Genomic DNA, 15,609 nt, shown 5'->3' with positions numbered 1-15,609 from the left:
GTTGTAGGGTTCGGGAAGAGGGTGGTTGATGGCTTAAACCAGGTTGAAGTGAGCCGGTTTTTTTTTTTAATAATAGATTAATCTAAAACAGCATCGAAGGGGAGCGTTATCTGGGGTAGGTCCATACATACACAACCTGTTCCCGATATTGACAGGGTAGGTAGGGTATGTCGTCCAGTAGTTTACTTCAGATTCCGGAGTCAACTGCGATTTCAATGGGCGGAGGGACGGTCCAAGCCGCCTTTCGGCACAGCCTGCCGTGCTGAGCGGGATGTAGTCGTCGAAGAGGCTTGAATTCGGTGAACCAAGCGCCGGCTTCACAACCATGTTTGACTTACAAGTGGTCACCATCAACAGGGAAGAAGCCCTCACCGTCGGCAATGTACACCATCTCAACACCTTACCGGATTTCTGTAAGCGTCGTCTCTTGGCGTCCAATGACGGCGCAGAATCCAGAGTGCTGTCCAACCTCAGGGCTGACACCGAGCGCCACTGTCTTGGACAACTCCAGCTCCCCCACGGCCGATTGGACTGCGGGGTTTCCAGAACTTTTTTCAGGTGATGCCTTCCCCCCCCCCCTTCTGGCTTCCTTCCTTGACTTTCAACGGCCAATACAAGGTGGTATCTTGTAGATGTTGTTCAAAGATCGGTACTTTTGGAAGCCTTGAAGGAAGAAACTGGCTGACTTTGTCCAGTCATTTTTCTTGGGGGCCGCCATGCCTTTCTCACCACCTATGCATGAACAACACTTCGACCCTCCTCCAATCAGGCTGCCTCCGGTTCCAGCGCATGAACCTGTGCCTGCAGCCTCACGACTGCCCACCGATCTTGTTGTCAAGCGCGTGCCACGTGTGTTGAGTAAAAGATCCTGAGTTAGAAAAGCATGTCAACATGATGAAGAGCATGATATCTGTGTGTACATAGACACAAGTTGTGAGTTGACCACCCCGAAGAGCCCGTGCTCCAGAGTTGCCGAGAAACCCCTCCGCAAAAACCGAAACGATGCTACCTACCATTGCCCTGTTCTCCTCGCCAAGCCCAAAGCCGGCAGCAGGTCTGGCGGCTTGGCTTGGGATAACGTTTCTTTTCTCCCTCACGGGTAAAATCGCCACAACTGCTGAGAGAAGCATAAAAGGGGAAAGGCGCCGGCCTGGTTCTTGGACGCGCCGACCAATTGCGCCACCTTCGTCCGATGGGGGGAGGGAGGAGGACCTGACCCACACGTGTGTTCTGTCGGGAACCCCTGGCCAGAGATCCTTGGTCATCTTCAGGGGTAAAGTGGGGCGAACCACACCGTCTGACTTGAGAGAAAAGGAGTGTGACAGTGTGAGCACAGTGCACTACCGTAGCGTAGGGATCTGCTTTGCTGCTGTCTGTGTGTCGCTGTCCAGATCTTCAAAGTCTCGGATCCAGCAGCTATTCCCCAAGGCCGAGAATTGACGGGTAGATGATGTATATACCGTATGTTGTTGTACGCATGCCCCTGACTATCTATGCTCGTTGGAGCAAGAGGCTTGAAATGGTGTTGTGGGCGAATGCCGGAGTCGACAGGAATGGGGTTCCCTCTTTTCTTTTCTATTTCTGGGTCACTTTCTTGATCCTCCACAGGCAGCCCTGCACAGCATGCATTCCGACAGCCAGCTGCTAACGCCGTTCCCCTCTTGAAAACCCCTCTTTGGGAGGGGAACTACTGTACCTACCTGTCATCTGTCGGATAAGACGCCAGACTGTCAGAATCTCAGACCTGGTACGCCGGTGGTTTGAGACGATTTGGTCATATGTCCGTACCTACAGGTCGGTCCATAACTTGTGAGGCAGGTCGAACGGGACCGTCAGTACGGCTTGAGGGTGTTCTGCTGTGCGTTGTTTCTCAATGGTCCACACAATCCTATGCATCGCGACCGAAGGGAAACGCAAACCACACTCCTGCCGAATCGAGCGTCTACCTACTCGTGGGATTCTCCGTCCTACTGCACACAAAAAGGAGTGCTGCTGCTGACGCCGGCGCCGCAGGAACAGCAACACTAACGCAGGAACACGGCAGGTTGGCACACAGTGTCGAGGGAAACACTGCGCTTCTGCAGGAACAGCAGATGCATTGTGCCACAGGCGGTGGCGATGCTCTGCAAACATCAGGAAAAAAGCACCACCGGCCGAACCAAGGTGGGGGGGCAGTCGAAGTATGAAGCACAGGAGACTCTTGTACACGGCTGTTGCCATGGACTATCCGTCGAGCTCCTCCATAGATATTCGTATCAGAACTGTACCTAGTGGAGGTTATCAGATCCTTGTTTCCGTGGTTCTGATATGATCACCACCGGGGACTTTGGCCGTCCTTTCCAGGGCCAGTGCCGGATGGCCGGTCAGGCCCCGAAAAGCTCCACGATGCGCTGCTGCTCGCTGCCCGACAGACGCACTGTGTACGGGATCGCGACTTGGCGTGGTGCTGGTCACTGCTGTTTCCCCTTTTCCTAACCCCCAACTGCAAGTGTGGAACAGAAAGGTTGTGATTGGTCCACCTGTTGTGCCGAACCTTTTGAAGTGAACACCGACAGATTTCCAGCATGTTGTCTTGAAATGGGTCTCTCAGTCGAGGATGATGTTTCTGGGACCTCAAAGAAGATATCGGCAACCAACAATGGCCCTGAGCCCGGTATTCCAGCGAAAGTTGTGTTGTTCATTGAGTCGTGAACTCTTTGTCGGGTAGAGACCAAAGAGGACAAGCGTGGTGAGAGGTGGTCAGAGTGCGCCGTTGAGAAATGCTCTGGCCACGCACCAACACCCGCAGGACCCGCCAAACTGTGGGTAGCAGCAAGGGACTGGCGGGGCTGTGGTTCACGAGCTTCACATCGGGTTGCAGTGTTTGGTGACTCGAGTCGTGTCTGCGGATCGCTGTGTGACGAACGGCAGCAAGCACACACAGCTCTCGATGTGTCCCTTGCGTGGGAGGCAGAGGTAGCTCATCCTAAGTGTCCCGGCAGAGCGGTGATGTGGCCTGGAGCGGCCCAGAGTGTAGAATATCGGAATCAAGGCTCGGGTTGCTGGGCACTTGGGGGGCAGAACGACCCCTATTAAGACCAGGCCACCATGCTGGCCATGCCTACTTGGGCACGTTGGGGTGCCAGAACGCCCTTCGCAGAGCCCAGACCAGGAAACCAGTGAGAATTGAGTGTGGTGAAAGGGGCTGATAAACGGAATCCTAGACACTGAGGCAAACACTCGGAGCTGGTCAGCTGTCGAGGTATCCGTAGTGCCTGGTGGGTGCCGCTGGCTTCGCGTCAGGTACGGATGGGGGAACGCGGAGAAGCTGGTCCAAGTCGTGTCGCACGTGTTTCACTGCTCTGCATACATACAACAGTAAAAGCCCTGGCCCCGAGAAACGAGCAGGCTTTTTCTTGCTGTGGACTGAACAGTTATCTTGGATTCAGAGAAACGAAAATAACGAAACATACCGGACCTAAGAAAGTAGTACACTAGAATGCCCTGGCACTTGGATGCGGCGTGGGTGGGTGTTGTTGGTGTGGTCACCCTCATCAGGTCCGATGATGGGTGTGAGTGAGCTCTTGGATCGTGGTGCGGTGGGTGCACAGTTGGCGCGCGCACTGTACGGCTGCAGCTGGGGTCCCGCGATTGGCTGGACAGTCGCTCTGGGGAGCGCTTGACGGGCGAGGGGCCGCCAGACCCGCCCAGTGCGTGGGAGTGGGACGCTGGGCCTCTCTCTGTTCCCTCGCTTTTTTGCTTTTCCTTCTTGAAGCCCCATGTCCCCGTGCTGCTCTTTTTTTCCCCAGTCTCTCTTTTCGTCAACCTCAATCGTCCACATCATCACGTCGCTCGCTCGGCAGCCCATCCTTTTCCTCCTTCCCTCCTTCCCCCCCCACTTCTTGCTTTGCTTCTCACCACAGTCACTCTCTTTAGAATAAACTAATTCAATTGTATTGCGACCCGTTCACTCCTTCCGGGTCCCATTTTTGCCTTCGCAGCCCCAACACCATAGCCCTAGCCCTCGCCCTCGCCCTCGCCGACGACGATCTTGATCATCGCCGCCGACCGACTAGTACTACTACTACCTACGACCTAACGCGATCGCATATTATTTACCACCTCCTCCTGCTCCAGCTTCTTGGTTCAGGACCGACGCTCCTTTGCAACTGCTTTTTTCCCATCATAGTTTTCCAGCATTTATTTGTCGAGTCGCGACAACAATCTACACCTACCTCCCTACCAGACAACCGAGCTACGATTTGAAAAATATCGCACCATCTCGACACATCCGCCTAGGCCGAGTGATATCTGCGCAACAATCTAGGTGGAATTGAATTTGGACGACATCACTGCGATCGTTGCCTAATCGCGACATTTATCTACCCTTATTAATTGGTGATACCCCTTGGACGATAAAACAACACAAAAAGAAGAACTCAGCAAGATCACCGGGCCCGAAATGGCTACCGACGTGGTCAAGCAAGAGGAGGGCCTGACCCTCCACACTCCTCAGCTCTCGACTTCGCCATGCTCCACCAAATCCTCATTGCCAGCATCTAATGCCACCACTCCCACCAAGGATATGAAGATGGAGACGAAGCCCGGGCAAAGCGCTTCGCGGCGCCCACCCCGCAAGAGCACTCTCACCCAGCAGCAGAAGAACCAAAAACGACAGCGCGCCACTCAAGATCAATTGACCACGCTCGAGATTGAGTTCAACAAGAATCCCACACCCACAGCTACCGTTCGTGAGAGGATAGCGGAGGAAATCAACATGACCGAGAGGTCTGTTCAGATCTGGTTCCAGAACCGGTAAGTTTTGTGTGTGTTTTGTCGATAGTTCGAATCTTCGCTAACCACTCACAAAGACGTGCCAAAATCAAGATGCTCGCAAAGAAGAGCCTCGAAAGCGGCGAGGAGTTGGATACCATGATTCCTGAATCTATGCGCCAATATCTTGCCATGCAAGCCATGGAATCCGGAAAGAGCATCCCTGGCTTCTTCGGTCGCCCGGGTCCGTTCCCCTATGGACACCAGGGCATGATGGGCGCCGAGCAGGGTGGCCAGGGCAAAGTTTGTAAGTTGTTTTTCTAATTCGGCATAGCCAAGTACGTGAGCTGACTGTTGCTTTCAGTGATTCATCATCTCAACTGCCGCTCGCTCACCATCGGAAGATGGACCCGTGTTGGGCAGAATGCGATGGATCTCATCGTTTTCTACTCCCCTGACAAGTGCACCATGACCTACTATATCAACAACGAGCAGGCTGGCTACAAGATCGAGTACCCATTCTCCTACATCAAGAACATCTACCTCAATAACTCGGATGATCACCACGCTGGAATCACGATTGAGCTGCTCGAGGCTCCCTTCTTCTACATGGACTCGGCGACCACCTCGACCTTCATCCAGGTGAATGACTTCACTGAAGACCTGCAAGCTTCTCGCTGCATGACCCACCACCTCGGTGGTAACCCCAAGGCTTTGAGCGGTCAATTGGCCAAATTGGTCAGCCTGGAGTCGTTCATGCACCGTCATACCGCGCCGCCTCCTCCTCCCCCCCCGATGTTTGACCAGCTCCACACGCTCTCCATGTCTGCCCCCGTGTCGCCCCAGGCCAGACCCTCTTCTCAGCCAAACTTTGCTCAGCCGCATGTGGGCATGTTCCAGGAAACCCAGTGGGGAATTGCTGCTCAACATCACACCATGATGATGCGTGGGCCAGGCCACAAGAGACAGCGTAGTCGCAGTGTGCCAGGTCCCATCGACTTCCAGACCATGCAGCTTTTGCAAAACCCTCCGAGCTTCCACATCACTCAGCCAGAGGGCCAGCCACACACGCAGAATCCACACATCTTCAGCCCAATTCCCCAGCAGCCCAACATGCTTGGTCCCATCGGGCCAAATCTGCGGATCGACACCCGTGCTGGTTTCGGCAGTCTGGACATGCGCCAGTATCCTCTCTCCGCGACAACAGCCCCCTCGCCATCAGAGTTCTCGAGCCCCAACTACTTTGCCTCACAAGCTCCAGAGCCCAACGGTCTTCCTGCTGGCAGCTTCACGCCATATAGCGGTACTTTCTCGCCCATGGTGAATCCTGCCAGCCTGGGTGTTCCTCCGCCTTCCATCTCGCCGCTCTCATTCAACCATCCCGACCCGGCCATTGTCGGCGAATCTCCTCCCATGTCGATGCCGCCAATGTGCGATGGTTCGGCCATTTCCGATGACGGCAGTATGAATGACATGTACCCAGGCAACAAGCACACCATGACGTTGCCGCTTCACCCACATTCGCCCTTCATGGAGCAGAGCCAGAGCGAGATAGAGCTGAACCAGTACATGGATCTCAAACATTACGACGTGGATCCGGCTTCTCTGTCGCCAGAAAGCGTCCAGGCCCAATAGGAAACGGTTTTCGGTTCGGCTTTTTCTGCGGCGTTTTGAGAGGATTTTCGTTGTACATACCAGGGAGCTTTCGTGGTTATCTTTCGTAGCTTCCAACACACCAAAAGTTCACGACATATTTCGCTCATCTCCGATCTACACTGCCAAACTCGACCCCCCACCATCGAAATCTATTTTGAATGTCATTCTTGTCCCATTTCATCATTTAGCCACGACTTTGCATGACGATACCCACTCTTCGTGCTCGTCTGGCACAGCGGTTCCGGACTTTTTCACATCTCGTTTGGCATCCCACTTCGTTGCGTTTTCGTCATGTTGATTTGCGGATTATTTTCTTCGTCCATCAAATTTCGATACTCCGAGGACTTTTGTGGCTTGCAGCGGTCCTGGGAAAGGCTTTAATAACTATTCCCTTTTTCGTTATTTATTCCGATATTTTCTTGTTTTCTTTGAGCTCGTGGTCTGCCAGGAAAACAACCTGGTGGGCTCCGAGAAAAGCGATGAATGGCGAGGCCCAGGAGGCTGATTTATCTGGTACCGAGGTTCTAATACTGGGGCTTTTTCTTGCGCTGCGTATAACTGGGAAGGCGGATTCGGGAACAGGGAGTTGATTTGGGAAGGCGCCGATAGCAAAATGGCGGGATCAGGAGAGGAAAAGAGACAGAGCAGGACCAGAGGCTGGGCCGGGGACTGAAGGGAGAGGAGAGAAGGTGTGAAAGAAGTCTCGATGGATGGAGAGAGAGAGAGAGAGAGAGAGAGAGAGGGAGAGAGAGAGAGGATTCCCGGAGTGGTGTGCATACATATAGGAATGGACTCGCCACTTTGTTGCTATTCAGCTGCTATTTTGGTGCTGTGGGGTGTTAGGTTATGACTTCACGGCAGGATCCTAATTGAAAACACAATACCACTGACTTTGTGCTCTTTCCATGTGAATGGATCATAGGCCTAACAAGATCTCACGATTACTAGATAGATAGGAACGGCATTACGTGATGAAGGCTACGCTTTGACAGCAGTGGATAGGGCTGATAAATGTGGGGTTAGTTGGGGAGGAGGGTAAGCTTCGTGAAGGCCCTACCACGGAAGCTCCCATCCCTCGAGTCCAAGCAGTGCCCGGAGGAGACGGAACGAGATGCAGATGACCTGCAGCGAGCCGCCCGGATGAGTTGCGCATGCGCTGGCTCTGGAACAACGGGAGAGGATGGAGGGCCCAAGAAATAAAATCGCGCCGTTGCATTCGCGTGTCGCCAGCCAGCTGGTGATGTCTTTTTGCCTGGTGGAAAGGGAGAGGGAAAGGGAAAAGATGGTGGTGATGATTAATGCTGGACAAGCTTTCTCGGTTGCATAATTTGGGGCACAGCAGAGCTGTTGGAGGCCGGATGGAAAGGGGAGGGGAGACACTGTGCCCCCCTTTGCATGAAGTGTGAGATCTGATGTAAGGTCAATTTTTAGTTTTTTTTTGCCTGCCGCTGCTATGTAGGTAAGGTACTATATAGGGTTGGGTTCTAGGCCGGTCTCTGACAGGTTTGATGGATGTCAGGTTGGATTTAGCAATGGGTGCTAGATTGGGAGTGAGTGAATGCACAGCCGGGAGGTTTAAACTTGTTACTGTCAAACCTGTCAAACCTGTCATCTTTTAAGGTTCCAGAGCCATGGACACGATTGTATGTCGTTGATATGACAGGTGGTGTCTGTCACTCGCTGCAACTTCAGACTTGGAAGAAGAGGATAGGGGTCCACACTACACACACCACACGCACCACACACCGTAATCCAAGATGTGGTGTGGCGTTGTTGGGGTCAGGTGGTGGTTTTATACGGGAGCTCAAACAGGCAACTCGAATGCGGTGAATGGATACCGGGGCTGGGGGTGCCATGGGGGGTGCCACTTTGTGTTGTGTGTACGGATCAGCCAAGAGGTTTAACCGGAGGTGTATTCCCAGAATGAGTGGTGGGGTTGGAACCGTGTAGTAGACTTTCTTTGCATATGCTGGATAGGAGAGACGGGGTTTTAGAAAAGGCCGGACGGGGTGGAACAGAGGAGAGCGATTGATAACAGAACGGGGCCGGACGATGATGGCGAGCTGGCCGGATGGTGGATATGAGTGTTGCGCGGACGATGGTCTAGTGGGGTTTCTTGTTGCGGTGCGGACTTGGAAGAGGACCTCGGCGATGTCTGGACTTGCCAACTTTTTTTTCCTTGATTTGATGAATGGTGTTGTGTCGAGGACTTGTTTCCGGCCGGTTGCATTCCTATCCAATCACTTGCACAGGCCACCTGTTCTTGTAGACAGTTTTTTGCAACACTTTCTCAACATTATCACTACGACAGACGGCGAGAACGTCAGGCTGTGGATTCTGGGATCGGGCTTTGTCTTGTTCTGAGTTGACTTCTGGACCCATCTGATTATCACAGCCACAACACAAAACTCGGCACACGCGCGCGCAGCGCAGGGGGGGTTGCGACAAACGTGGGACTGACAGAAGCAGCCGGGATCCTTGCATATCGGACTTCAAGCATTTCAGCCGCCAAGCATACATCGAGGTGTTCCCAGCTTTCTACCGAGCGTCACACTTGCTCTCTTTTCTCTTTTTGGCCTCACTGCTTGCAACACGTTTTTCCTTGCCATACCACAGCATCCTCCCACCTCCCTTTGTCCTAGACAAGCAAGGACACCACCAATCGGGTCATGCCAGCCGCACCTTGACACGCCCCCATCCCACCCACCTCATCCTCCCCCAATCCCTTTGTTCCACCGAGCCCTTTGTCTTTTGCGCGCGCAGGTCGTTCGTCAGCTCTAGCACTATTTCGGTGGCATGGCGCCAGGGAGCCACCATGACGCCGCAGAGGCGCTCAGGACGAGGCTTGAGCAAATCGAGTTACAGACCTCGCAACCCGCGCCTACTTCGCCCAGTGTCCCGCAAATCTCCCTGCCAGAGCCTCGCGAGCCGTCTTCTCGCAGCGGTACAAACACGCCCACGAGACCATCCCTGAGCTCGCCCCCAACTCTCGCCAGTGGTCTTCCTCGAGCTCGTCACTCCTTGGACAGCAGCAGTTCACGACGACCGCCACCAGCGCTTAGAGTCAGAACAGGACTGTACAAAATCGAATCATCGCAACAACTCGGCCCGTCACCAACACAGCTCGCGCAGGAAAACAGCACCCTCTCCCCTCCGCTACCACCAGGGCGAATCTCCACCAGCTCCCAAAGTGCCTACCGAGCCCCTACCGTCTCACGCATAGAAGAGTCAAGGATCTCCCTCACCCGCCCCCGCCAAACATTTGACGAAAGGCGCAACACCGACGTCCAGCAGCTGGCCTTGGACAACAGCAACAACAACGACGATAACAACAACAACACCTCGAACAATATGGCTCCCGCAACCTCAGCCACACCCGACGACGACGACGACGACGACGGAGAACCCCGAACAAGCTACACTTCCGTCCCTTTAAACTGGCTCTCCCGCCAAAAAGCCCGCCACCGACAAACAACCCGTAAACAATGGCACTCGTTCAAAAACTTCGCAGCCCCTTATTACAAGAAATACGTCCTCGAAACCCTCCTCCGCCAGAAACCTATCCCTCCGAGCAAAGACGGTCGCCACATTTTGCTGTCCCCGGGAAGAGCAAGGAGGAAACCGTTCAAGGATGAGAGAACGGGGAAGCCATATGTGTCCAACGCGATTAGATCGAGCAGGTACACCATCTGGAGCTTCTTGCCGAAACAGTTGTTTTTCCAGTTTAAGAAGCTGGCGAACTTCTACTTTTTGGTGATTGGTATTCTGCAGATGGTGCCGGGTCTGTCGACGACGGGGACGTACACGACTATTGGGCCGTTGTTGGCTTTTGTGGCTTTGAGCATGGCGAAGGAAGGGTGGGATGATTATAGGAGGTACAAGCTTGACGTGAGGGAGAATAGGAGCGGGGCTTGGGTCTTGGATCCCGAGGCGGCGGCTGGGGGAGGGCAAGGGAGGAAGGGGAGATTACCGGGCGGTTTGGTTAGGAGGGGCAAGAAGACGGAGGGGAAGGAGGGGGAGATGACTGTGCTTGAGCTGAAGGGGACGGAGAGTGAAGGGGGGGTGGTGGAGGAGAAGCCGAGTCAGTGGGTGAGGACGGAGTGGCAGGATATCAGGGTGGGAGATGTGATTCGGTTGGAGAGGGATGATGCGGTGCCGGCGGATATTGTGCTTTTGCATGCGACGAACGAGAACGGGATTGCGTATATTGAGACCATGGCGTTGGATGGGGAGACGAACTTGAAGAGCAAGCAGGCGAGCCCGTTGCTGGCGAAGCACTGCGCTTCGGTGGCGGGGATGGGCGCGGTGGAGGCCGAGGTCGTGTCGGAGGATCCGAACATTGACCTTTATAATTATGAGGGGAGGGTGACGGTGGGTGGGGAGACGAGGCCGTTGACGTTGAATGAGGTTGTGTATAGGGGTTCGACGCTCAGGAATACCAAAGAGGCGACGGGGCTGGTGATTAATACCGGGGAGGAGTGCAAGATTAGGATGAACGCCAACAAGAATGTTAGGGCGAAGGCGCCAAAGATGCAGCGGTCGTTGAATCGGATTGTGCTGCTTTTGGTGGTCTTTGTTTTTGTTCTTGCGGGCGGTCTGACGGCTGGGTATACCATGTGGAGGAGGGACGAGGAGTGGAGGGCTTTCTATCTCTCCGGAGAGACAGTTCAGCTGAGCCACGTCTTCATCTCGATGCTGATTGCGCTCAACACGTTGATTCCGCTGTCGATGTACGTCTCGCTGGAGTTGGTGAAGCTGGGTCAGCTTCTGCTGCTTCATGATGTTGAGATGTACGACGAGGTCAACGACACACCCGCGAAATTCAACACCACGACCATTTTGGAAGATCTGGGGTGTGTGGGCTATGTCTTTTCCGACAAGACGGGCACTCTGACTGAGAATCTGATGCAGTTCCGCAAGATGAGTGTGGCGGGCACAGCATGGCTGCACGACATGGACGTGTCCTATGTTGCTCCTGAAGGCGGCCGCCCTTCCATATCTGGACGACCCTCCATGTCCCAGCGGCCTTCCTTTTCTGGTTGGAAGTCGTCTGTTCGCCCGACAAATGCTCAGCCTGAGCTGAGGACGGACGAGATGATTGACTACATTCAGAAGAAGCCCAACACGCCCTTTTCCCGCCAGGCCCGGCAGTTCATCCTTTGTTTGGCTCTTTGCCACACTTGTCTTCCCGAGGAGGACGAGAACGGCAAGATTGATTATCAGGCTGCGTCTCCCGACGAGTTGGCTTTGGTGAGGGCTGCTGCACAGCTTGGATACATTGTCGTCAAAAGAACCACGGAATCTGTCACTGTTAGAATGGAGCACGGGACTGGCGCGGACACTGAAGAGACTTGCCAGATCCTGGACGTGATTGAGTTCAGCAGCAAGCGGAAGCGCATGTCGATTGTTCTTCGCATGCCGGATGGCAGGATTTGTGTCTTTACCAAGGGTGCCGACAGTGTGATCCTGCCTCGGCTGAAGCAGAGGACTCTTGCTATGCAGACTGCTACTGCTGTTGAGCGCAGGGCCAGCATGCGAAAGAGTGTCGAGCAAGAGAAGGCTTTTCAGCGACGTGCTAGTTTGCAGACCCCGGCAGCGGCACAGCGTCGCAGCATGGATCTCATGCGGAGATCGCTTGCCTTGGACAGGAAGAGCAGTTGGCGAAAGTCGATGGTTTCTGAAGGTCTTGACAACTGGCTTGCTCGGCGTGAAGCTGATGGCTTGGATGCGCCGGGTAATGAAGAGGCCTATCAGACTCCGCGCCAGTCCATGGCGCGAAACAGGTCTTTGGAGCTTGCTCGGTTAGCTGCGTTTGATCCTTTGGATGGGATGGTCGACGAGCAACTTGCTGTGAACGAGGGTGCCGTTTTTGAGCGGTGCTTTCAGCATGTTGATGACTTTGCTACCGAAGGCCTGCGGACCCTGATGTACTCTTACCGCTACTTGGAAGAGGATGAGTACAAGGCGTGGAAAGAGATCTATCTCGAGGCTACCACCAGTCTTGTCAATCGCCAGGAACAAATCGAGAATGCCGCCGAGATTATCGAGCAGGATTACGAGCTGGCCGGTGCGACCGCGATTGAAGACAAGCTCCAGCAGGGTGTCCCCGAGACTATCGACAAGCTCCGCCGAGCCAACATCAAAGTCTGGATGTTGACTGGTGACAAGCGCGAGACTGCCATCAACATTGCCCACTCGGCCAGAATTTGCAAGCCCTTCTCTGAGGTTTACATTCTCGACGTCAGCCATGGCGACCTGCAGGACCGTATTAATGCTACTTTGACTGATGTCAGTCGAGGCATGGCTCCTCATTCAGTGGTGGTCATTGATGGACAGACCTTGACCATAGTCGACGACGACCCCCAACTTCGTCTGCTCTTCTTCGACCTTGTTGCCCGCGTAGACTCGGTCATCTGCTGCCGCGCCTCACCCTCTCAGAAAGCTAATCTGGTCAAATGCATTCGCCGTCAAGTTCCCTCAGCAGTGACCCTCGCCATCGGAGACGGCGCCAATGACGTGGCCATGCTTCAATGCGCCCATCTCGGCATCGGCATCAACGGCCGCGAAGGTACCCAAGCCGCCCGCATCTCTGATTACTCGATTGGCCAATTCCGCTTCTTGTCACGCCTGCTGTTTGTCCACGGCCGCTGGTGCTACGCCCGCACGGGAAAGTACATTTTGGCCACCTTTTGGAAAGAAATCGTCTTTTACCTCATCCAGGCTCAATACCAGCACTACAACGGCTATACCGGCACCTCCATCTTCGAGTCCACCTCCCTCGCCGTCTTCAACACACTGTTCACCTCTCTCTGCGTCATCCTCCCCGGCATTCTCGAAACGGACCTCTCGGCTGAAACCCTGTTGGCCGTTCCAGAACTCTACTCCTTTGGTCAGAAATCTCAGGGTTTCAATTTCAAGCTCTGGCTGTACTGGATGGTGTTGGGAATAACGGAATCAGTCATCATCTTCAACTGCGTTTACTACCTCTATACTCTCGCGCCCTACCCAGTCGAGACAGACCTCTACTCGGTCGGCACGCTGGCTTTCTCCCTGGCGGTGGTGTTTATCAACCTCAAGCTCTTTTTGCGAGTGAGGAACAGGAACGTAATAATCTTTGTCGGGTTGTTTCTCTCCATCTTTGGGTGGTGGCTGTGGAACATCTTGTTGGCGGTTATCTTTAAGCCGTCGCTCGGTCCTTACATTGTCGGTGATAACTTCTTGACGGGGTACGGAAAGGAGGGGTACTGGTGGATTGTTCACTTTCTTGCTCTGTCTGCGCTATGCGTTTTTGAGCTGGGGGTTGCGGCGGTGAAGAGGACATTTTGGCCGACGGATCAGGATCTGGCGCAGGAGATGGAGGCGATGGAGGGTGTGATGGAGGTGTTGGGGATGCACGCTAATCGGTTGGAGAAGGGGAGAGTTGCACGGTTGTGGTTGGGGGAACGCGGAGGAGGGGGATGATGAGAGGGAAGGGAGGAAGCCTGGGTTTGGGGATGTGGCGAGCTTGAAGACTGTGACGAGCGCGAGTTCGCCTGGGCCGGGGTTGGAGAGCGGTGGTGGTGGTGTTGGGGGGTTGACGCCTGGTTGGAGGGGGGGGTAATGGGCAGCAGAGGCCGCCGGGGGTGAGGAAGATGGCTTCGGCGGAGTTTGGGAGGGCGAGCATGAGCCGGTTGAGTAGGCAGTTTACGCCGCCGGTGGAGGAGAGGGAGAATCCGATTGATGAGTTTATGAGTAAGCAGGAGCGGCAACAGGGGGTGAAGAAGTGAAAGGGGGAAATGATGAGTGATGAGGGGTGAGGGTGTATATATGGGGTATGAAAAGTAATGTTTGGTTGGTGTGAGGAGGGGGGGGGTGGTTGGTTAGAAAATTCCCAACTGGGTCGTTTCTTTTCTTTTTTTTGTGGTGCTGCATTCTCAAGGGAAACATTTGGGTGTTTTTGGGCGTTCTATACCACCATTTTGATGCATGTTGGAAGCGCAAGCTTTTGTTCTTTTGGCAGAGATGTATAGAGAAGGAGGACATATTGCTGTATTTAAGGGGCCCCAGGGATGGGAGGCAAAAACTGGTGTAGTGTCGCATGTACACACACACTTTGCAACCGAATAAGCATCATTGTTATTATCAGATGTCAAGGCCTCTCATGCAGTTCCCGCACCAGCCGCAGTCCTTGTCGCAAGCACCGTACTCCATGTCTGACTCTGGAAACCGGAATCTGTAGCTCGATGTCTGTGGTGCGGCCCAGACTCGATCGCCGCTTCTTCTCTTTCTTGGAGCTTTCTTTGGGCTTTCACCGTGATGGTTTGGCGAGTCTGCTTGGTGTTGGAGCACGTCTTTTTTGGTCTTGAACTTTTTACCGCAGCATTGGAAGTTGGGCTTTTCAGTCTTGGCTTCAGTCAGAGGTTTGGGCTCGGCAGGGACTGTGGTGGTTTCTGCTGGGATGTTTGGGGTACTCTGAACAGAGGTCTTGTTGTTGTTGTTGTTGTTGTTGTTGTTGTTGTTATTGTTGTTGTTGTTGTTGTTGTGTGGGCTCTGAGTTGTGCTTTGAGGATGGTCTTTCTGTGTGTGTAGCGGGGAATCTCGGAGGTGTTGATCGCGGGCTTCGGGTGTGACGAAGCGAGCACCGCATTCGCACGAAGTTGTGTTGTGTCTTGGGGAGTCGAGTTTGTGTTGTTTGAGGGCTTGGGAGTTGGCTACGCGCCTGCCGCAGTCACACAGGATGGTGTTCATGATGCTGGGTAGTGTGTAGCTGAGGATAGTCTGTCTCAATACTTTATTCAAGAGGAGGGACGCGGTGAGGATGGAAGAATTCTGGAAAAAAGAAGCGTCGTGACATGAGAATAGAGGTTGTGTTGGTGAAGAGACATCGGGTACTGATGGACTCGTTTGCAGCCTCGCAAAGGGGTGAGGGGGCCAATCACGATGCCGGTATCTGTTAATTGGTACCTAGGTAGCCAATAGGCCTCCTAGGATGGTGAGTAGGCCTCGAAAGATGGTCAATAGACCTTGTGATATATATACAAGAGACCCATTTCCCTTTAAAGAGATGTAGGTTTACGGCTGTGACACGTTTGACTGATTTAAAGTAGGTATTATTTTGTCTACGATGTAGCCAGGTAGATACCTATCAGGGGCATATCTCAGCATGCGCTGAGGCCTACAGAACGGTTTGCAACTACATCCTAGGACCCAGAGCACTGCATC

General features: G+C 53.8%; 2 protein-coding genes across 2 annotated transcripts; both read left to right on the top strand.

The window, feature by feature from the left end:
* Nucleotides 1-3,475: 3,475 nt before the first annotated feature.
* TRF2 (Transcription elongation factor SPT4) lies at nucleotides 3,476-7,206 on the top strand. The gene is made up of 3 exons (XM_062944353.1): nucleotides 3,476-4,794; nucleotides 4,851-5,059; nucleotides 5,117-7,206. The coding sequence occupies exons 1-3, from the start codon at nucleotides 4,442-4,444 to the stop codon at nucleotides 6,385-6,387; spliced, it is 1,833 nt and encodes a 610-aa protein (XP_062803169.1). The 5' UTR covers nucleotides 3,476-4,441; the 3' UTR covers nucleotides 6,388-7,206.
* Nucleotides 7,207-9,204: 1,998 nt separating this feature from the next.
* DNF3 (drs2 neo1 protein) lies at nucleotides 9,205-13,869 on the top strand (the record flags this gene model as incomplete). The annotated part of the gene is made up of 1 exon (XM_062944352.1): nucleotides 9,205-13,869. One exon carries the CDS (start codon nucleotides 9,205-9,207, stop codon nucleotides 13,867-13,869), a length of 4,665 nt encoding a protein of 1,554 aa, XP_062803168.1.
* Between the last annotated feature and the right edge of the window lie 1,740 nt (nucleotides 13,870-15,609).

Source organism: Podospora pseudoanserina, chromosome 2 (assembly GCF_035222485.1).
Source record: "Podospora pseudoanserina strain CBS 124.78 chromosome 2, whole genome shotgun sequence".
NCBI classification, from domain to species: Eukaryota; Fungi; Ascomycota; class Sordariomycetes; order Sordariales; family Podosporaceae; genus Podospora; species Podospora pseudoanserina.
Note: the sequence above shows the minus strand (reverse complement) of the source record. Positions and strands in the feature narration are given on the sequence as shown.